We start from the raw sequence: 22,624 nt of genomic DNA, 5'->3' as shown, positions 1-22,624 counted from the left end.
AATCATACACCACGATCAAACAGGATTCATTTCAGGGATGCAAAGCTGGTTCAATATACGCAAATCAATTAATATTATTCATCACATCAACAGGAGCAAGAATAAGAACCACATGGTTATCTCAATAGACGCAGAAAAAGCATTCGACAAGATCCAACACCCTTTATGATGAAGGTTTTGGAAAAATTAGGAATCCATGGAACATTCCTCAATACAATAAAGGCTGTATATGACAAACCTACAGCCAGCATTATACTCAATGGTGAAAAACTAAAGCCATTTCCTCTTAACTCAGGAACAAGACAAGGATGCCCACTCTCTCCACTTCTCTTCAATCTAGTATTAGAATGCCTAGCTACAGCAATAAGACAAGATGCAGACATAAAGGGGATCCAAATAGGGAAAGAAGAAATAAAACTCTCCCTCTTTGCAGATGACATGATCTTGTATTTAAAGAATCCCATAGACTCCACTCCCAAATTACTCAAGCTGATTCAAAACTTTGGCAAAGTAGCAGGTTATAAAATTAACCCCCCAAAATCAATGGCTTTTCTGTATGCCAACAATGAGAAAAGTGTGGCTGAAATTAGGAAAGCAACTCCATTTGTAATAGCCCCACAAAAAATAAAATACCTAGGAATTAACTAAAGAAGTGAAGGACCTCTATGATGAAAACTTTAAAATCTTGAAAATGGAAATCAACACAGAACTTAAAAAATGGCAAAACCTCCCATGCTCCTGGATTGGAAAGATTAACATCGTGAATATGGCAATACTTCCCAAGGCTATCTACAAATTCAACGCAATACCTATCCAAATTCCAACCTCATTCTTCAAGGAAATAGAAGAGGCAATCCAAAAATTCATATGGAACAATAAAAGTCCCCGAATAGCAAAAACGCTCCTGAATGGAAAGAACACTGCTGGAGGAATATCAATACCAAACTTCAAACTCTACTATAAAGCCACAGTAATCAAAACAGCTTGGTATTGGCATAAGAACAGACCTCAGGACCAATGGAATAGAATTGAAAACCCAGAAATGAACCTACAGACCTATAGCCATCTAATCTTCGATAAGGGAGCTAAAACAATAGAATGGAAGAAAGACAACCTCTTCAGTAAATGGTGCTGTCAAAATTGGTTAACTACATGTAGAAAATTTAAGCTAGATCCTTATATATCACCCTGCACCAGAATCAACTCCAAATGGATCAAAGACCTTGAACTCAAAGCAGACACTCTGAAAACATTACAGGATGGAATAGGAGAAACCCTAGGTCTCCTTGGCTCAGGCCGAAATTTTCTGAATAGAGACCCGGAAACACAACAAATCAAAGAAAGGTTGGACAAATGGGATTGCATAAAGTTGCAGAGCTTCTGCAGGGCAAATGACATAGCTAGCAAGATCAATAGAAAGCCCACGGGTTGGGAGAAGATCTTTACTAGCCATACAATGGACAAGGGTCTCATATCTAAAATATACTTGGAACTCAAAAAATTAAACCCCCCAACAACAAATCCTCAAAGAAACAACTGCCCAATAAATAAGTGGGCGAAAGACTTAAAGGGAAACTTCTCTGAAGAAGAAAGAAGGATGGCCAATAGACACATGAAGAAATGTTCAACATCCCTAGCCATAAAAGAAATGCAAATTAAAACAACATTGAGATATCACCTCACTCCAGTTAGAACGGCAAAAATCAAGAACTCTAACAACAACAGATGCTGGAGGGGATGTGGACAGAAAGGAACCTTACTTCATTGTTGGTGGGAATGTAAACTTGTTCAACCACTTTGGAAAGCAGTATGGAGGTTCCTCAAAAGACTTCACATAGAGCTCCCCTATGACCCAGCAATCCCACTTTTGGGCATTTACCCAAATGTTTACAAACAAGACCACACTAAAGCTACCAGCACAACTATGTTTATTGCAGCATTATTTACCATAGCTAAGATATGGAACCAACCCAGATGCCCCTCAGTAGATGAATGGATCAAGAAAATGTGGTATATATACACAATGGAATTCTATGCCTCCATCAGAAAGAATGACATTGCCCCATTTGTTAGGAAATGGAAAAACTTGGAAAAAATTATATTAAGTGAAGTAAGCCAGGCCCAAAGAAACGTAGGTCCCATGGTTTCCCTTATTTGTAATATCTAGTATATGTATGAGTCAAGTGGAAAAGGTCAGATAATGTGATGTCAGGAAAATGAACCCTTAGATGTGTATTTTAATGTTTTTTTCTTTCATGCATGTGTTTCTAACACATTTATAAGATTATCTCTTTGTTGCTTTGTATGTCCCTCCCCCACAGTATAACCCCTGCTTTCACTATATTTGCTGTCAGTATAACTTGTGGAGGAGATGGGGAAAAACCAGTTGTTTAAGGATACAGGTGGACCTGTTGCAACAATGAGAAGTACAAGTTGTCATGTCCAAAACGAGCTTTACAACATTGGTGCCGGGGGGGGGGGGGGGGGGAAGGGGGGGAAGGGGGGGAAGGAGAAGGATTGGGATTAGGGGGGAAGGGGGTGGCTGGGAAGGGATGTGAAGGGTAAACAAAGGAGGAGGCTGCAATGCTTGGTAAGAAATGTACGCATTATCCTTCCCATGTAACTGTAACTCCTCTGTACAGTATGTTCACAAATAAAATTAAATTAAATTAAAAAAAAAAGTCAAAAGTTAATAAAGTTAAAGTGAATAATGTCAAAATAAAAGTTTATAAATGATAGCTAATCTTGTTTTAGTTACAAATATGTTATTCATATGTATAAAACACTTCATATTTTGATTTTCTAGCTACTAGCAAGGCCATTAGTATCTGAAAAATAAGACAGACCTAAAATAATACAAGTTGATAGTAATATGCATTTTAAATGGAATGATAAAAAACTTATTGTGAAAAGCACATTCAAAAGCTTATTATCATTGCCTTGCACAAGAGGAGCCACCTTGTTTGGTCTTTAAATAAGAGAAATAAACCAGATCATTCTAAATTCAGAACATTTGAACAAATGTATTTCAACAAGGTTTCTTTCCCCATGTTAGTGTGAAAATATAAACATGTAATTTAACTAGATTCCAAAGTTCAGAAGCCCGACTAGTTGAAGGTTCTCTACTTTTAAAATTATTGTTTGGAAAAGTAAACCTTTGTCCTCAATCTGTAAATTATTAAAATAAGTAAACAGGGCTGGGTGCTGGTGGCTCATGCCTAGCTATGCAGGGGGCTGGGGAATCACGGTTCAAAGTCAGCAGGAATGTCCATGAGACACTCACCTCAATTAACCACTAAAAACCAGAAGTGGTACTGTGGCTCAAAGTAGAGCACTAGCCTGGAGCAAAAGAGCTCAGGGATAGTGCCCAGGCCCTGAGTTCCAGCTCAACAACAGACAAAAAAAAAAAAAGGAACAAATTTCCAGATTTATTTGCTGTATTTGTACATGGAATGATTTGTTTCTTTACTTATGCTGGGATGGAGGCTAGTGATAGCTCAGTGGTTGAAAAGAGTCTTGGAATACATGAAGCCATGGATTCAATCCCTAACACCAAACCAGAAACAAACTGACAGGAGGGAAGGAAGGGAGGGAGGGAGGGAGGATTTAGGAAGGAAGGAAGGGAAGGAGGGAGGGAAAGTGGAAGGGAGGGAGGGAGGTAAAGAAGGAAGAATATGTAAGGTCAAAGGGAACTTTTTCTACCCTTTCTGAAGGTTTGCATCTTTACTGCTAAAATAGATGGGTAATAGGTGGCTTAACAGGCATATATAAATTGATCAAGGTACTACATGTATAAGACACAAAAAATATGAAGCTCAAAGAAGGTCAGATGATTGGAGATAACGAATATCTTCATGGGGAAGTCAGCAGTCAGAGGCTGTGAGGAATTTTAGCGAAAGGAGTAGTAAATTTTGTGCAGGAGGAATGGGTGAGGCTGAAAAATAGTGGCCTATGACAAAGTTCCCCAGGCTCTTTCTGTGGTAAGACTTTAGTCTTCTTGGGTTAATGAAATATTAGCAAGAAGGTCAAAAGTAATTGTGCTTCTCATCTAAATCCAAAACAGGCTTTAAATTCCATCTTTGATTGTTTTGTGTTGCCATAAAATCACCTATAACTGAGTAACCTGAGATCATCTCCCTCTTGTAAGGGAGTCGCTGCCCAGGGGCTGATGTGGGATTTATACTGGCTGCCTATGCCATGTGAATAAGGGGAGCCTCCTGTGGAACAAAGGGAACTTTTTCTTTGGCTTTGTTCCACCACTAACCCCCCCCCCCCTTATAACTCCCCACCCCCATACTGTGTGGCCAGCTGGACAGAAATAGAGAGGACTTTCTTTCTCCCTGGGTTTAAGAGGCCAGTACGCAGCCTGAGATGAAGACTTCCGCCTTTGTCCCAAAGCAGCACAGTGTTCTCTGACCTTTTCTTGAGTCAAGGGAGACCATAGTTTCTCAAAAGGTGCTATATCTTGCAGCTTAACTTTGATACTTATTCAACCATTCTTTGGTCCCCTCCACAGTTTGTTTGCTTTTTGTTTATATTTTCCCTCTCAGGGGAATGCTTCTCTGATATCCCTGGGGATGTTCTGGAACCCCTCTATAAAATGGCTTGGCACTAGACTCTAAAAGCCCCCTCAGTGCTGATCCCTTGAGACTGTGCAGTAACTGATAGGAAAATTCATTCCAGTACCCCCACATTTTTGTAGAAAGGCAGACAGGCAAGCAAAAATGTAAAACCATATACTGCTAGAGTGGAGGTACTCCAGGGGAAACACTGAGCTCAGACAGATGTTTGTCTTTGCACTTATTGCACAGGAAAGAATCGGGGCCAGGGCTGGGGGAAGTGGCAGCATTGCCCACGGAGTGGCTACATCCAACCATCACTCCCTGACTGTCTTAGCTACAAGCAATTACTTTCATAAAGAATGATAAATACATCAGTGTATTAATCTTGACCTTACAAAAATCTATTATTTTTTAAAATCACAGACAACTTAAAACTACAAACTACTATCTTTACTAATAAGTTCTATTAAATAAAATTTAAGACATACTCATACCATCTGCTACTTACTCGAACATTCTGTAGTTAGTTTTAATTTCTTCCTTTTTCCATTTTGGAATGAACGTTAAAGACAAACTTTACTTCCCAAATACTTGTCATCCAAAGGAAACCATTTTTGTTTCCTCAATTTCCTTCCCCAAAGCTTCCTTTACTAATGTTCCCTTATCTCCTTACTGATTTTTTTAAACTGCACTTTGAATTTTAATTCTAAGAAAAAGAACTCAATTGTAATTTAGAACTCGTAATGTAAGGTAATAACCCTTAGACACATTAGTTGTGAGCTGATATTCCCCATTTGGTTTTAAAACAGGGAGAATAGGAGAATTATATGGAGACTGGCCTTGTACTAAGAGTCCAAACTTAAACTTTTTAATTGAAGGCTGAAGTCCTTGGCAGGCTTCTGGCTTAATAGGGTTGTGAGGAAATTTTGTAAGGTCCTTTAACAAATAACCACTAACTATGCATTTATGAATTTGCCAGGTGTTTCTGTGCCCCATACCTGAAGACATAGTGAATGAGATTTCCTTTGTGGTACCAGGGAAGTCTTTGGAAGGGAAGATTACTAACACCCCTAGAAAAAGGGAGGTGTGTCTCAGGTCTAAGTTTATAGTAAACCCCAAAATAACTAATATGTCTCTACCCATGAGGGAGCAGGACATTTAGGTATTACTAGAAACTGATGAGAGTAAATAAAAATTTCATACCTGAATGTCAGAGGTTGAGTGAATCTTTTGATCTTTGGGGTATCATCAACACCCAACACAGCACACATTTGTTTGGATTGAGGTCTGGAGAAGGATGTTAGTGCAGAATAGCGAGCCCCAGTACCCAAGAGTAAATTTAATGATATATTTTTAACTTCAAGAAAAACCCAAGTTTCCTAAGATGCTATCAGTGGTTGTCTGGTCAGGGCTCAATTAGTCTTCTAGTACTGTTATCTTGGAGGCCTCTGACTTCCCTCCAGAGTAAAGGACATGATTTCTTTCTTTGCAGAGGAGGAAAAAAATCCCAGTGGTTTTGATTTCCTTCTAGGACGATTGGACTTCCAGTGCCCTTGCTCTCCACACTGATGGATATTTCCCTTTCAGGTTATGAGAGCCAACTCCATTATCTGTTTTCCTACAGGTGTTTTCCTGAAAAAGAGATTATTTCCAGGACAAAGCATCTCCCATAGTTAAAGCCAAATAGTTGGCCTTGATCCTTTGCCTTTAACAGACCCCTCTTGCTCCCTTTTTGCTCTTCTATGTTATCCTGGTGGTTGAAGACCCCAAAGGACAAATCTACTAACTGATTAAATGTGGTTTGTTTGAAGTTTTTTGGAGAATATCCAAAGTTTCCTGGCTAATAAAATTGTTTCCTAGGAGTATTTGTCCTTCTTGAAACTCTGGATTGATATTTGTGTATTTCCTAAGAGTCTCAGTTAGCCTACCTTAAAATAATGCTGGGTAGCCAGGCACCAGTGGCTCATGCCTGTAATCCTAGCTTCTCAGGAGGCTGAGATCTGAGGATCACAGTTCAAAGCCAGCCTGGGCAGGAAAATCTGTGAAACTCTGATCTCCAATAAAAACCACTAGAAAACCGCAGTGGTGTTGTGGCTCGAGAAGTAGAGCACTCCCCTTGAGCTAAAGAGCCCAGGGACAGCGTCCAGGCCCAGAGTTCAAGCCCCATGACCGACCAAAAAAAAAAAAGCTCGTTTTGTTTTCCTTTCCTCCTAGCTTGGAGTTGCTTAAACAACCACTTCCATTGGCCTCTCTCCCCTTATCCAGTAAGTCTTCAGTCAAAAACTGTAAGGCAGTATCTCCTTCAGCCAGCTGATACAGGTTACCTAATTCATAAGACTTTCTGCCTGAGTGAATAAACGGAAACCAGGAAGGATTTGGAAAGCTATACTGAAAATCCTGAGGGATATACACAGGTGGTTTAGAGAGGTGGGGCAGACTTCTGAGCTGATCTTCTAGACCAGACGATCACCCTGTTCAAAAAAAGCAAAGAACCCTGGAGCATGCAGTGGCAGGAGGAAATGATGATCCTTTATCCAAGGCTGGAAAGGGGGAGGAGGGACAGCAGGTGGCAGGCATGGAAAGAAGGGAAGTTGTGGTCCATAGCCCCACTGGGGGAGCACTCACTTCCCCAAACTCACCCTGGGTGGGACCACAAAAGGGTAGTAGATAAATGGAGGAGAAAACATTTTCTCTTGTGCATTTCTGAAGGGCTCAGGAGAGCTAAGGTAAAGCCCCTTGGTTTTTCACAACTCACTGCTGTCCAGCAGGGACTAAGACCCCCTCCGGTCTTTTTACAGAGCCTCAAGGATGCTATTCAAAGGCACGCTCCAGCAATGGAGGAGTCAATCCCAAACATCTACAGGAAACTGAAAGAACTGGTGACTGAAGCTAAACTCTAGATCAATTAGTACAGGCAACTACCTCTGTGTACTATAACAGGGACCTGGACAAGGAAAAAAAAGGAAGGATAAGAGGCAGGAGGAACTGCAGCCCACTTCTCAGGGGACAGAACCAAATGTGAAGCTTTGTTTCCATTGTGAGCAGTTAGCGTCTCCAAACAGGAGAAGGAAAAGACCTAAAAAGTCCAGCATCTACAGCCCGGCCTCTCTGCAGAGCTGCATTGGAGGAGAAAATGGCTTTGACTCTAGTCGGTGGAGCCCAGTTCACTACCCCTGTAAGGTCCGCTCCTGGATGGTGAGCAGACTCCACCCTCCTCGCAGCAAAGTCTCCACCCAGTACCTGCGTTACCTAGGCAACTGGGACACCTGGAAGAGGTCACATCTGCATCCGCTGAGGTCACATCTGAATTTGATGTGGCCACACCTTTCTCCACCCATACCCTACATAAGGCCTAGCCCAGGCCCAGACTCTCTCTTTCTCTCTCTGTTCGTTTCTAGCTCTCATGCTCTTCTTTTCTAGCTCTCTTGCTCTTGCTCTTCTTTTCTAGCTCTCTTGCTCTTGCTCTTCTTTTCTAGCTCTCTTGCTCTTGCTCTTCTTTTCTAGCTCTCTCTGCTCTAGCTCTTTCCTCTCTCTTTCCCAGCCACGTGGAGTGCCAACCTTGCCTGGTCCCAGCAGGTCTTCTGAATACTTGAATACCACGTGAGTGCTACTGTTCTTACCCCTCTTGCTGCTCTTTTCTTGCTCTCTCTGTTCTATTCTAGCTCTCTCTCTGTTCTTTTCTTGCTCTCTCTCTTTCCCAGCCACGTGGAGTGCCAACCTTGCCTGGTCCCAGCAGGTCTACCCCTTACCTGAATACCACGTGAGTGCTACTCTTCTTACCCCTCTCTCTGATCTTTTCTAGCTCTTTCCTCTCTTTCTCAGCTCTCTCTCCTTCCCAGGCCTTTCACAGCCACGTGGAGTGCCAACCTTGCCTGGTCCCAGCAGGTCTACTGAATAAACCTACCCCTTACCTGAATACCACGTGCGTGCTGGTGCTGTTCTTACTCGGCTACCTCTTTTTATAAACCTAACATAAATGGTGCCGTGACTCGGATAAAGGCTTAAAGTCAGGAAAGCTGGGATTTTTCTGTTTTTTTTCCTCTTTTTTCTTTTTTTGTTCTTCCCTTTTTGCTCTGAGGAATACCCACAGTTCTGACGACCTTTTGCGAACCAGTCTGTCTGCGGCGGAATCAGTGCATCGATACCATTGCTGCCTTCACATCCACGTCCACACCACTTCTCTACTCTGGTGAGTGAAACTACTCTACGGCTCTCTGTTGCTCAGTCTCTGTCCAGACGTGGCGCCACGCCAGAGAGCTCCTACGGCCTTTAGCTGAAAGGCCGGTCACCTCTGAAGCCGAGGACGCTTGGCTTTGGGGGCTTGGCCATTTCTCTCTAGAGGGCTCTGGGGGAAGTCGGGACGCCGCTTTTGCCTGGTCAGCTCTCCTTCACTCACCAGACTGACTCTACTCATTTAATGGGGTGCTACGAATCACGCCTGAGCCGTGAAACCCCTTTGAAATGTCTCCTGCGCTCCCTGGAAAGCCAGAGAGCCTCATTTTTATGCCATTCTCAGAAGTACAGTTTTTGCTACTGCAATGGTAAATGATCAGAAGTCTGTTTACTTTCGGGCTCTCTTTGCTCTCTCTCTGCCATTCATGTCCAACTTTCCCTATCTCTCCCTTTCTCTTTTCTACATTTTGGCTTGTGCCCTGAAGAGTGCGACGCAGGCTGGGTCCCAGGGACCGCCCTCTAGGTTCCCTCTCAAAGGCTAGCCAATGTAGGCTTAATCTATTCAGGCTTTCTTTGCATTCTTTCAGAAATTCGCCATCTTGAATTCGCCATCTTGGCCACGTGGTGGGTTAAGGGTTTGGCCCCATCTGACCCTTAACCTTCCACCAAGCTTACTACTCCATCTATTCTAAGGTGCCTTGCTAACAAGTAGCTCTTTTCACAGGCCCTGGTAATGGAGGCCCAACCAGCTGATGTTTTGTTAGCAAAGATGTCTAAAAGTTGTCGAAATTTTAGGTTTTAAGTTTTGCCTTTTTTGTTTTGTGTTGTGTATTCTTCTACTGACTATGTGGTTCTAAAATACTGGGTATATCTGCTAAAATTCTCATCACATCTAATGAGTTTCATCATTTCAGAACATTTGTTGGCAATTCTTGATAAGAACCAGGTAAGCTCTACTTATTCTACTTGAGCTCCTTGTTGCTTTAATTGGAAATAATAAAGGGCTTTTGAGGCAAAGACTGCAGTTCAAAGCCAGCCCAGGCTGAAAAATCCCTAAGACTCCGTCTCCCAGCTAAACTCTGCAAGTGGTACTATAACTCAAAGTGGTTCAGTGCTAGCCTTGAGCAGAAGTGCTCAGGGACAGTGCCCAGGCCTTGAGTTCAAACCTCCTTAAATACTAGTGGTATTATAACTCAAAGTGTTTCAGTGCTAGCCTTGAGCAGAAGTGCTCTGGGACAGTGCCCAGGCCTTGAGTTCAAATCTTGAATACCAACTGGGACAAGCCATCCCAGCAATGAGCACCTAGACTCAGCCAGTCTGGGGAACAAGGGAACATGGAGAAGAGTAAGAGGAGATAATGTCACATCAGCTACTTTGTGCCTGCCCTTTCAAAATTAACCAGAGCCGGGAGGTCAGTGGAAGTAAGAAGCCTACCCAGCTAATGTCTAGTCTATACCTGTGTACCTATTAACTGAACAGGAATTTATATTCTTGCCTTTGTCACCTGGCTTCTCTACCTAGTCGCCAGATGTCAGAAGTAGCTAGGGACATTTCTAACAACATTTTCAGCCCCAAGTCCTTCCTCTTGCCATTTATTTGCTGTTTAGTATTTTTTTTTCCAGCCCCTCAATGCTCATGAGACTTCTCCAGACTTCACCTAAGGACTCAGACCACCAAGGGACAGCTGCTGCTCACTGCCTTCTCTGGGAGGGGACCAAATTCCAGCCTTTTACCCCTATTGTCGACGCCCCTTGTCAGCAGGAAGTAGCCAGAGAGAATCCGCGCCCTATTTCATGATTATTAAAAGGCTGGAATGTAAGGTCCGCTCCTGGATGGTGAGCAGACTCCACCCTCCTCGCAGCAAAGTCTCCACCCAGTACCTGCGTTACCTAGGCAACTGGGACACCTGGAAGAGGTCACATCTGCATCCGCTGAGGTCACATCTGAATTTGATGTGGCCACACCTTTCTCCACCCATACCCTACATAAGGCCTAGCCCAGGCCCAGACTCTCTCTTTCTCTCTCTGTTCGTTTCTAGCTCTCATGCTCTTCTTTTCTAGCTCTCTTGCTCTTGCTCTTCTTTTCTAGCTCTCTTGCTCTTGCTCTTCTTTTCTAGCTCTCTTGCTCTTGCTCTTCTTTTCTAGCTCTCTCTGCTCTAGCTCTTTCCTCTCTCTTTCCCAGCCACGTGGAGTGCCAACCTTGCCTGGTCCCAGCAGGTCTTCTGAATACTTGAATACCACGTGAGTGCTACTGTTCTTACCCCTCTTGCTGCTCTTTTCTTGCTCTCTCTGTTCTATTCTAGCTCTCTCTCTGTTCTTTTCTTGCTCTCTCTCTTTCCCAGCCACGTGGAGTGCCAACCTTGCCTGGTCCCAGCAGGTCTACCCCTTACCTGAATACCACGTGAGTGCTACTCTTCTTACCCCTCTCTCTGATCTTTTCTAGCTCTTTCCTCTCTTTCTCAGCTCTCTCTCCTTCCCAGGCCTTTCACAGCCACGTGGAGTGCCAACCTTGCCTGGTCCCAGCAGGTCTACTGAATAAACCTACCCCTTACCTGAATACCACGTGCGTGCTGGTGCTGTTCTTACTCGGCTACCTCTTTTTATAAACCTAACACCCCAACCCCAATGACAGCCCTGGGACCTCCCCGACAGGCTCACTCACATCTATACTGCTCCAGGTCTAGAAGCGTCAGGGTCAGCCTTCTAATGGATACAGGCGCTCATTTTTCTCAGTCCTTCCCTGTGCTCCTGGACTTTGATTTTCTAGCAAGATTGTTGTTCTGGACATATCTGGCTAGAATCTAGAGCATTGTTTCACTCAAGCCTTAGCTTGCAACTGGGGTGATATCCACTTGAGCCAGTCTTGCCAAATCGTACCTAAGATGTCTGTTCCCCTGTTGGGATAAGACTTGTTATCCAGATTGGTAGCTAAACTCCTCCTTCCTGCCAGAGGCTATTTCTGCATGCCTCTCATTAAAAGTCAGATGGATTCTACTGTTTGGATCAACGGTTTCAAGATGAAAAAAAGCGGGCTGGGAAGGTGGCTCAGTGGTAGAGTGCTTGCCTTGCATGCATGAGGCCCTGGGTTCGATTCTCCAGCACCACATAAGCAAAAAGAAAAAAAAAGTCGGAAGTGGCTCTGTGGCTCAAGTGGTAGAGTGCTAGCCTTGAGCTGAAGAGCTGAGGGACAGCGCCCAAGCCCAGAGTTCAGGCCCCATGACTGGACCCCCCCCCAAAAAAAAAAGCCAAAACTCTTTTAACTCTATGAACCTCACTGACTCTGTGCTGTTTCCTACCCCAGCTCAGCTCAGGGTCTTTCTTGATTACTGTATGTCCTTTTAAATAATAAACAATGGCACAATAAACCTCAGGTCTCCTTGGACTGGTATGGACCAACCTGGTAGAGAAATAGCCTCCTTCCACCTTCCAGAAGTACAATCACACTGTTTAGAGAGGCAGGGCCAATCTCCTCATTGCCTCCAAAGCCACTTACCCAGGCTACTTCTTCCTCAAGCATCTCCCTCGAACTGACAATCCATGCTTGGGATCAAATACAAAATATTAATCATACTCTTCATGCTTAGGCCCTGTGTGTTTCAATTACTAACAAAAAGAATGCTCTCTTACTTCGATCAAACTACAAATAACCACCAATATAAAAACCTGTAACAAGCAAGGCCCTGAGGATTGGAATCACTACAACTACTTCAAAGTCCCTTGGTACCTCCTGGTCTCCTCTGGCAATTGCCATGGGCTACCTTTATTACCCCCATTCAGCTGGAAGTAGTAACAGAGCTCCATGCTCCCCATGACAGCAGTCAGGGAACATGCAGAAAAGGGAAATGGAAGACATTAGTGAACTGCTTCAGGCAGCTTGCCCTCTTCCCTACTGGTAGCCAGGACTATGTGACGGGACAATGAGTTTCTGGGTCCCTCAGCTCATTCTTCTGGGTGGTCTGTACTTCCTCTTACTAAATAAACTCTTTAAAACTGTATGCATTGTCCCTGGAATTATTTCAATACTACCAGAGGACAAGAGCCCAGCATGCTTGTGTCTCATGCACCAGTGGCTTGTGCATCAACTCCTGCCATGAACCTGTGAAATCAGAACTATTTACTTCCAAAGTGCATTGGCAGGGCAGGCACAGACCAGACATTTTGTTCCAAGGGGGCAAATAGGCAAGGAGAAAGGAGACACTGGTCACAAGAAAATTCAAAACCTAATAGAGAAAACTTGAAGTGTTGGGTGTGAGAATAATTTTCATTGACTCCATTTGCTCATCCTGTGCACGTTGGTGTGGAATTTTGACCCCTAAGACCTTGGGAAACTTGGGACCCAGCTATGCTCCAGCTCTTCTGGGTAAAGTTCTCCTCCCTGTCTCACTGTTCCATTATGGCACTACATGTGCTACATTCCTGTACTATCTCATGACTCCATTAGGCATTATGCTAGTGGAGGCTGTTTGTGGGATCTCTGACATCATCTTTTGGGTAAGCTTTGTCCTAGCAGGATTTTGTGCAGTAGTTCCATCCTTGCAATAAGTATGCCTTGGGCCCCCAGGTAAGTGAGGTAGAGGAAGCCACGTCCCCACAACTCTTGAATTCTGAATGCTGACAGAATCAAGACGTTGCTACTAAGGATGACCACTTATACCTTCCAGAGGAGCTGGAAGGACCGGCACTGCATTTGAACCCTCTCAACCCTGCCTGAGTCATGGCTGGGACAGCGCAAGAAGGCTGTGCTGGAATACAGGAAGTAGAGTCCTGAAGATGTGCTTGGGCCTGTCCTCCAAAACCGTTCTGTTTGTGGTGGGAAGGGCAGGCAGTTTGTTTTGTTGATCCATCCTCTGCACTAATCATCTTGGCAAGTGGTTACTATGTTATATTCTTGGTTTCATTGCTCCTAAAGTGCTTTTAATTTTTTTGACACAGTCTTGCTGCTGGGTAAGTGGTAGAGTGCTTTCCTAGCAATCATAAGGCCCCAAATTTGGTCCTTAGCATTGCAAAATAAACAAACAAGCCAACAAATATTATAGGGAGTAAAATAAGCCCAATACAAGAAGTTTTCTACAGCTTAATTCCATATATATCAAATTTTAGAAAATACCAAACTATAGCAATAAGTAGATCTATGACTGCTTAGAATCGCAGATGGACAAAGGGAATTAATCTGCAAAAAAGAAAGACAACATTTTTGAAATGATGAGCAAGTTCTATGCTGTGGTTATTATATTTGCTTTGCAAATCTATTTGCTATATATTTATCAAAACTCAGGCCAATTTAAATATTGTATACAAATTTGGTCTCAATAAAATTAAATTTTAAAGTGTGTGGTAATAGCTATGGTTAACCTAAAAAGTAATCTGGCAATTATTTATTGCTGATAGTAATTACAATTTGAAAAGGAGGACTATATGGTACTGCTGTTCGAACTCACAGCCTTGTGCCTGCTAGGCAAATGGTTTACACACGAGCTATTCTTTCAGCCCTCTCTTGTACTGGTCACACACACACACACACACACACACACACACACACACTCCTTCCTTCCTTCCTTCTTTCTTTCTTCCTTTTTTTGTCAGTAGTGGGGCTTGAACTCTGGGCCTTTGGCGTTATCCCTCAGCTCTTCAGCTCAAGGAGAGCACTCTACCACTTGAACCACAGTGCCACTTTCTGAGTTGTTTTTTGGAGATCAGAGTCTCATGAACTTTTGTGTCTGGGCTGGCTTTGAACCGTGATCCTCAGATCTCAGCCTCCTGAGTAGCTAGGATTACAAATGTGAGCCATCAGGGCCCGGCTATACACACTCATCTTTACAGACCAGAAGAACATCAACACAGATCTTCTAAAAGAATAAAATGATGTCAAAGTTGCATTATATTGCTTTTGAAATACTTATCGATGTAACTGGCATTAATGAGAGTTTATTTCTTCATGTACATGTGAGTTATGATCTATTGTCTTATTTATATTGATTTAAACTTTTTTATTGTTTTAACGATAAGGTATAGAAGGGTTAATAAGTCAGGTAATAAGTACATTCTTTTTGGACAATGTCACTCTCTTGCTCTCTCCCAATCTTTTCCTCCTGTTCCATCCACACGTTGTAAAATTCATTTCATCTAGTATCTTTGCATGTTAGGCTGATACAGCCCCTTTAGGAATGACCCGCTAATTGGGATCTTTCAGCTTTCGTTTATTTGGGAACAACTTTCTTTCTCTCTCAATCTTGTCTTGCTGGAGCTTGAATCCTGTCAGTTATTTCCTGGACACTTACATAGCCTCTCCCTTTGGAGAGCTTCAGGAAAATGCCAGAGCTTTTTGAAGGCCCTCTGGGATTAGTGCCACCACATAGTTCAGGCTAGGATTCTGTTTATCTATGCTTTTATTCTTGCCTTAGGAAATTGCTGTATTGAATAATTACAGTTGATTGTTTTAGGCAAATGACCCACAGACAGGGATTTTCCCACAGAGCAATCTGAGTCATTTTCAAATAACAGTTTAGGTGGTGCAAGTGGAACTTTCTTAAACAGTTAAGAGGTGTGTGTTAGAACATGTCTCGGAGCTAAGAATAATGGTTTGGAAACAGTTTTCTTTTGAGAAGCTTTGAACTGTAATCCCTGTTTCAACTTATCTCTTTTTCTTCTGAATGTATTAATTTGATAATAATTAAATGACAAGCCAAACTAAACTCTTGCAAGTAATCCATTTTATTTTTTCTGATTTTGTCACATATGCTTTGTTAACAATTGAAAACAGACTACATTTAATGAAGGTGGCAAAAATGATAGCACTTTCTTTCAGAGAATCCAGAATTCCAGCAAAATAGAGAGGAAAAAATTAGAACTTGTAATTTATATAGAAAAATTTTAAGATTTCTCAGTTACAATGGGTAAAGAGGAGAAAATACAGCTCAAAAGAGAACTTGGATATTTCTGGGCCACTGATTTTTTTAATTATTAACATAATTGGGGCAGAAATTTTTGTGTCCCACAAAGGAGTTCTGGAATATTCTTGCATGAATATAGGGATCTCTCTGTGTGTTTGGATTGTCTGTGCTATATTGTCCCTAACAAAATCTCTTTGCTTTGTAGAGATAAGTGTCACTTTCCCATGCAGTGCAGCTCACTACTTTTTTCTGAAGAGATGCTTTGGCCCCATATCTTCCTTGCTGAGAGTTTGGACATCCATTTTTCTGGGACCAACAGGACTGCTGGTCATGCCTTGATGCTAGTTGAGTATGGTATCCAACCTTTTTATCCCGACTGTGTTACCCCAAGTCTATCAAAGCAATGTCTGGCCCTGGCTGCATTGTGGATGGTGGGATTTCTGAATTGCCGTGGAATAAAAGAGATGACCTGGCTTCAGATGGCAAGTACAAATGCTGAAGGTGTCCATACTTAGCATCATTTCCCTAAGTCGAGTGCTTATGCTGGTAAGATGGAGGCAGAAGAATGCAGAAAGATTTCAGAACATTTTTGATGGGGACATTCCAGATCTCTCCCAGATAACAGAAGCCATCTTCCAAGGATCTCTTGCATTTTCAGGAGGGGGATGCATTACATTTGTAGCAGGTAATTAAAAATCTATTAAAAAAATAAAAAATAAAAATCTATTAAGAGAAAGTCAAACCATAACTTAATTGGATGTATTATGCAATACACATCTTTTTATGGTGTTTTGAGTTTTATCTTGAAAAATTGATTGTTTTTTCCCCCTGCTTTGGCTTTCTGTAACAGTATATGTCAGCATTAATTCTTTTTTTCATGTTGTGCCCAAACTCTTATGGATTTTTTCTTCTTTTTTTTTTAATAGAACATCTCTTTTTTTCCAACTTTATTTAATGAGACCACAAATACAGGACTCCTAATTTGATATAGTTTCCTCAATGTGAGTGTAGTTCAATTGTAGAACTATTTTCCTCCTATGAAACTGTGAATTCAGGACTGATCAAATGTTGGACTTTGTTTGGCTTGACTGTGTTTATTAATTTACTTTTGGAACTGTGTTGTATTCTAGCATTTTTCCTTCATAGATGAATGTTGTGTTAAGTTTTGACATAATAATACAAATTGTTGTTGGATCCAGTTAGCCCTTTTTTACATCAAGAACTTCAAATGAATGATCAAGATGTAGACTGCAGAGTGACATTGATTAAGATGCATTATGAACTCATAAACTAACATGTTAAATTAAAACTCCATTATACAAGCACCTAAAGATAGTTTTTATGAAAAAAATATAGCCTTCATACAGTACAGCCTGGGTTATAAGAGCTAGCATCTTATAGCAGTCTTGGATGTGTTTAAATGGTAAATTAACAAAAATAGCAATCTATGGAGTCATGATAGAGGGAGCCCTACTCTCTAGACTAATACTTCTTGTGCACCACTTTTAGCTTTTCTTTAAGTGATTGTTTAACCAATGTCTTCTGGGTTTTGCTTATTGTTATATTCCCACTCTCTAAACTCAGGACAAAATTCCTCGGTAGATTCTAAGTCCTACCAGCACTGTGAGATCAAATCTCACTTCTGATACTTTGTTGTTGTTATTATTGTTACTAATTCTAAAGTTTAAACTCAAGACCTTATGCCCTCTCACTTGGCATTTTTTGGTTCAGGTTACTTGTACACAGCTAGTGCTGTGTACACTATAACCATTTGTTGGCTATTTTGGAAAGAAGACTTTGAAGACTTTTCTGCCCTGGTTGGCTTTGAATCTTGATCTTCTGATCTCGGCTTCTTGAGTAACTAGGATTTCAGGTGTGATTTACTAGTGCCCAGCTCATTTTTAACTCTTGTATCTTCAGAAATGCTACCATTAGTGTGGAAAATGTCCCCCAACTTTTTTTTTTTTCCATTTAGAACCAATCTTAAGGGAGATGAATGCATAGCAGTTTGTGTGTATGTGTGTATATGGTCATTGATAGAGAGGATAGAAGAACCCCATTAATGTTGGATGCATGCATAATTTAAAAAATGAATTTCAGAAATGATTTTTACCAGTGATGATTTTGCTTTTTTATGAATTATAGGGAAATTAAAGGAACCCAGTAAGACAATTCCCATATATACAGCAATACCTTTGGTGACTGTGATTTATTTACTGGCTAATATCTCCTACATGACTCTCCTGTCACCCAGGGAAATTCCTTCTTCAGGTTTGTACACAAATGGGCAAGACAGTAGTAAGGCGCTGGTCTTTTCTGCACAACTATAGAATCACTTTGCCTTTGTTGACTGTCTATTGTTCATTTGAAAGGGCCAATTTGTAATGTTCAAATAGTACTGTGACAAAGAGTATAATCTGGTTTGGAAAGAAGATTCATGTTAAAGCATGGCATTCCTAATAATATGGGAAAGGTAAGTGTAATGTTGATGTATAATACAGATTTGATTCAAAATCCTGCTTATCACCTTTCACATCCCTTCTCATCACAGTATTGCTGTACAATCAGTACTAAATCATTTAACACATTTGATTTTCAGTATTCTTCTAGGTCACACACACACAAAATCATCAATTTGAAAATGTAGGGTATTAGCAGTTGAAAGAGTACATAGTAATGTTGAATTGGTGCATGTAGTTAAAGCCAATATATAAAACAATCCAGTTATTTACCTTAAATAATTCTAAAATTTATGATGGAAAAAGAGGATACACTGAAATTTTGACTAAAATAATTACTACTCAAAAGCCTCAGTTGTACAACAAAGAATAAAATATGAAGAAAATCTTACAAGAGATGAGTATACATTTAAAAATAAATAGCAGACTCACAGAATCAAAGGAGAGGTGAAAATAAATGAAAATTAGGAGAAATGGAAAAACTAGGGGTTCTCACATTATCTTTCAACCTTGAGTCACTATTTTGCCTTACGTGGATAACACAAGAAGTATTTTCACTGCAAGCTTTTGTAATTTGATTTCAGTGTCTTTCAGGTTATAATTTTTAAACTTTATTTAAATATTGAATTGATATTTATCAATTTTTTACAAACTAAAGTTAAGAAAATAATCAGAACTATATATGAAAAATATACATTTAAGGAAGGTCATCATATAATTAGGTATTACAGCAAAAAATTGGAAACAACTAAAATACTCAATAAGTGAAATAAATTACTTAGCTAAATCCATAGAGTATTCTGAGCTTTTAAAAGATCTGTTATTGAATTGAATGCTGGTGGCCGATGCTTGTAATCCTTGCTACTCAGGAGGCTGAGATCTGAGTACTGAAGTTAGAAGACAGTCTGGGACAGAAAAGTCTTTCAGATTCCAATATCAATCAACTAGCAAAACATTGGCCTGCAGGCATGGATCAAGTAGTTGAATGCCATCTGTGAGTAAGATAGCCAAGGAACAGATGAAATTCTGAGTTCAAGCCCCAGTACCAGTACAAAACAAAAATTGAATTAAATGTTATTAAAACAAAAATATACAGCATAGTTAACTGCCAGTGGCTTCTATCTAGCTATTTGGGAGACTAAGATTATGAGGATCATGGTTTGAGACCATCCTGGTTGTATTATGTAGTCCAGGTTGGCCTAAAACTTTTGATGCATCAGTCATCCAAGTGTTGAAATTTGAGGTACATAATCTCTTACAGGTGTGCTGAGAATCATGAATGATGGTGAACATTGGTAATAGCAGCTACCTGAAAAGTGGTCCAAGTCTGACCCAGACAAGAGCATGAGAAAACAAGCTAGAGCAAAAAGTCCTGGGGGGTATTACTCAAATGCTCTTACCTAATGAACAGGAGGCCCTGAGTCAAATCCCTGTTCTATCCAATCAACGAACTGAAAACAAGCAAAGCTCTACCAATGTGGGATGAGTATGCAAATTCATTAGTGATTACATAATTGAGTACTAAGAACATCATGTTTGTAGAATGTCCATTGGAAATAAAGGAATTTTCTTTGCATGATGACAAACCAGTATTTCTAAAATGTCTCTGGAAACATCAGTGTGTAGAGATATAGTGCTTCGGAGAAACAATAAACAATACTGCATTTAAGATGAATAAGAATTGAGACAGGAGATACTTTTAAACAAGTTCCAGTATTGTAGGATAGAGCCAAAAAAGAAAGTGATATGATACTTGACACTATTTAAAAGGGTTAATAGCTGGGCATTTTAGTACATGTTTGTAATTACAGCACCTTGAGCAACCAATCACAGGATGATTTTGTTTTCTGCTATCCTGGGCCACACAGCTCTTTGTCTCTAGATAGATAGATAAATAGATAAGTAGATAGATAGATAGATAGATAGATGTAATAGAGAGATAGATGACAAAAAGTTGATTTAGGAATAAGAACCATAGATGATATTTTAATTCTGTCACATTTGAAAATTCTTAGTTTGTTATGAGCCAGTATATTGATGTTCCAGAGACTCCCTGGAAATTATCTACATATCAAGAAAGTATAAACTGAGACATTAGATTCTATCATACTCACACAGGCGACAGACAGAACTGAGAACTTGTTTCTCTGTGGAGGAAGAAGTGGTCTGTCCTAGCATCTATCTGCATCCGATGAACAGGGCTCACGTGGATTCTCATGAATATGGGGGGGGGCCTTTCTCCATGGGTGGTCTTCATACCTATTATCACTTTAAATGAGTGTTCAATGACCTCTTCAGCTTTAAGTACAGAAAACTCAAAACAAGCCGAGCGCTGGTGGCTCACGCCTGTAATCCTAGCTACTCAGGAGGCTGAGATCTGAGGATCACGGTTCAAAGCCAGCTTGGGCAGGAGAGACCGTGAGACTCCCATCTCCAATAAACCACCGGAAAACCGGAAGTGTCACTGTAGCTCAAGGGTTAGAGCGCTCACCTTGAGCTGAAGAGCTGAGGGACAGCGCCCAGGCCCAGAGTTCAAGCCCCACGACCGACAAAAAAAAAACAAAACTCAAAACAAAACAAAGCAAACAAAAACAGCACACAGAAGGTTCCCTACAGGTTGGTGTCTAGTAGGATTTCTCAGTTTCCATACTACTGATTTATTGTGGTGTTGGGGACTGAATTCAGAGCCTCACCAGTCAAGGTAAAGGACCATTCCCAACCCTGAAATATGCATCCCATCGTGTTCAGCAACTTCCTTGGTCTCCACCCACTAGTTGCCTTAGCAACTTCCTATCTCCCCAACTTGTGAGAATCAGTTTCCAGACATTGCTACGTGACTCCTGGGATGTAAAATCACTTCTGCTGGGAAGCAGTTTAGACAAATCTCAAATATCATAAACATTTTTACTGGTGTGTTATTTATTTCCTTGGTCGTTGTGGTTCATTTTTCTAAATGGGTTCAACTGGAGTATGATATGAGCTCAGAAGTGTTGCAGTGTGTCTTTCTGATCCTTACTGTATCTATTAGCGTTCTGATAATAGAACAAACTTTTGAAAATCTGTTCAATGAAACTGATTTATTGTTGAAGTTATTTCTTGGAAACTTAGTACCTGCTTGTCAGTGAGTGAAGCACTAGCTTCGTAGAAGAGAAATGAAGGATCCTTGCTCCCAAAACATTTCTGGTCTTTTGTGACAGACATAAAAATGGTTAATGAAATGGATGCATGAGGTTCGGGTAAGGATAACACAAGAAATAAAGAGGTAACTTTTCTCAGTGACTTAAAAAAATTGTGCTTTTACTGTGAGATAATATTATTCAAAGGTTTTTCATTAGATCCTTATTCATAACCCACTTCCTCTGGTGTGTTTTTGTTTCTCTGCAGTGGCTATGACAATGACATGGACGGCTAACATGATCCCTCAGTTAACATGGATTGTTCCTTTTGTGATTTCTGCCTCATTATTTAGCAACATTATGATTGATGTAATTGATGTCTCAAGATTATTTTTAATTGCCACCTAGACCAACTGCCTTTGTTATTTAAGACACTTCATATTCACTCCTCTCCATTCATATCTGTCCTAGTAAATGTCATTATGGTATCCTTTTTATTGTCTCAGCAAGGCTAATAGAGCTGATAAACTGTGTATTTTGTGAATTCTCTTTGGACCACATCAATCATGACTAGAACACTAAAACTGAGATACCAGGAGCCCCACCTATGTAGACTTTATAAGATAAAGTGGGTTTTCTAATTATTTTTGTCTTTGGTAAAAATAATAATTGCTTGTAACTATATTTGAAGAGTATTTTTAGAACATCTAGGAGTAAGTATTTTTCTACTCAATGGAGAGTTAAACATGTAAAGATAATCTGGTCTTCGCTTCAATCCTAATTTCTATTGACTAGGCTTTAGTCAATATAAAATCTGTTAGGTGCCATTGAATGGTTTATTAGAGAGAATGATAGTTGTCTGTGAAGTAGGACAGATCATTATGAGACTTTTGACCAGAGATTATGGGGATTATTAATTAGGAATACTAATACATAACAGTATTTGATATAGTCAGGATCAAAGTTGGTGAATGGGAAATAGAAGAGACAACAGGAGGTCACAAATGACAATATCTACTGTTCTGAAATGCCAGCTTCTTCTGATCATTGTCAAATTCCATCTCTTCAAATTTACTACCTCTAAACTTATTTTCCAGTCTAAATGAGAAAAAAACTTCATAGGACAGTAGAAAGTCCTTGAAGCGTAGGCATAGGAAGAAACAAAAGCTTGAGTGTAAGAATATAATCAGAGAAAGATGACCTAACTGAAAATGAAAGTCTTTTGCTTGGTTCAGTAGCATGTTTAAAGCTTTTTTTTTTTTTTTTGTCAGTCATGCAGCTTGAACTCAGGGTCTGGGCACTGTCCCTGAGCTTTTTTGCTACCACTTGAGCCACAGCTCTATGTCCAGCTTTTTTACTTGTTAATTAAAAATAAGAGCCTCATGGACTTTCCTGCCTGGGCTAGCTTCAACCGTGATCCTCAGA

At 40.7% G+C, this 22,624-nt stretch overlaps 1 protein-coding gene across 1 annotated transcript; it reads left to right on the top strand.

The window, feature by feature from the left end:
- Positions 1-16,009: 16,009 nt before the first annotated feature.
- Slc7a13 (solute carrier family 7 member 13) lies at positions 16,010-21,746 on the top strand. Its single transcript, XM_042667307.1, has 3 exons — positions 16,010-16,309; positions 17,770-17,895; positions 21,468-21,746. Exons 1-3 carry the CDS (start codon positions 16,117-16,119, stop codon positions 21,605-21,607), a joined length of 459 nt encoding a protein of 152 aa, XP_042523241.1. The 5' UTR covers positions 16,010-16,116; the 3' UTR covers positions 21,608-21,746.
- The last annotated feature ends 878 nt before the right edge of the window (positions 21,747-22,624 follow it).

The sequence above is a fragment of the Dipodomys spectabilis genome, unplaced genomic scaffold (assembly GCF_019054845.1).
Source record: "Dipodomys spectabilis isolate Male_0828 unplaced genomic scaffold, ASM1905484v1 ptg000387l, whole genome shotgun sequence".
In the NCBI taxonomy this organism is placed as follows: domain Eukaryota; kingdom Metazoa; phylum Chordata; class Mammalia; order Rodentia; family Heteromyidae; genus Dipodomys; species Dipodomys spectabilis.
The sequence above is the reverse complement of the archived record's forward strand: the minus strand, read 5'-3'. Positions and strand labels throughout refer to the sequence as shown.

Bases quoted from the DNA above. Each gene is read 5' to 3' on its own strand.
- Slc7a13 (XM_042667307.1), top strand. From the start codon at position 16,117: ATGCTGAAGGTGTCCATACTTAGCATCATTTCCCTAAGTCGAGTGCTT. The intron at 16,310-17,769 runs GTAATTAAAAAT...TATGAATTATAG, and splicing joins ATGCATTACATTTGTAGCAG to GGAAATTAAAGGAACCCAGT. The intron at 17,896-21,467 runs GTTTGTACACAA...GTTTCTCTGCAG, and splicing joins CAGGGAAATTCCTTCTTCAG to TGGCTATGACAATGACATGG.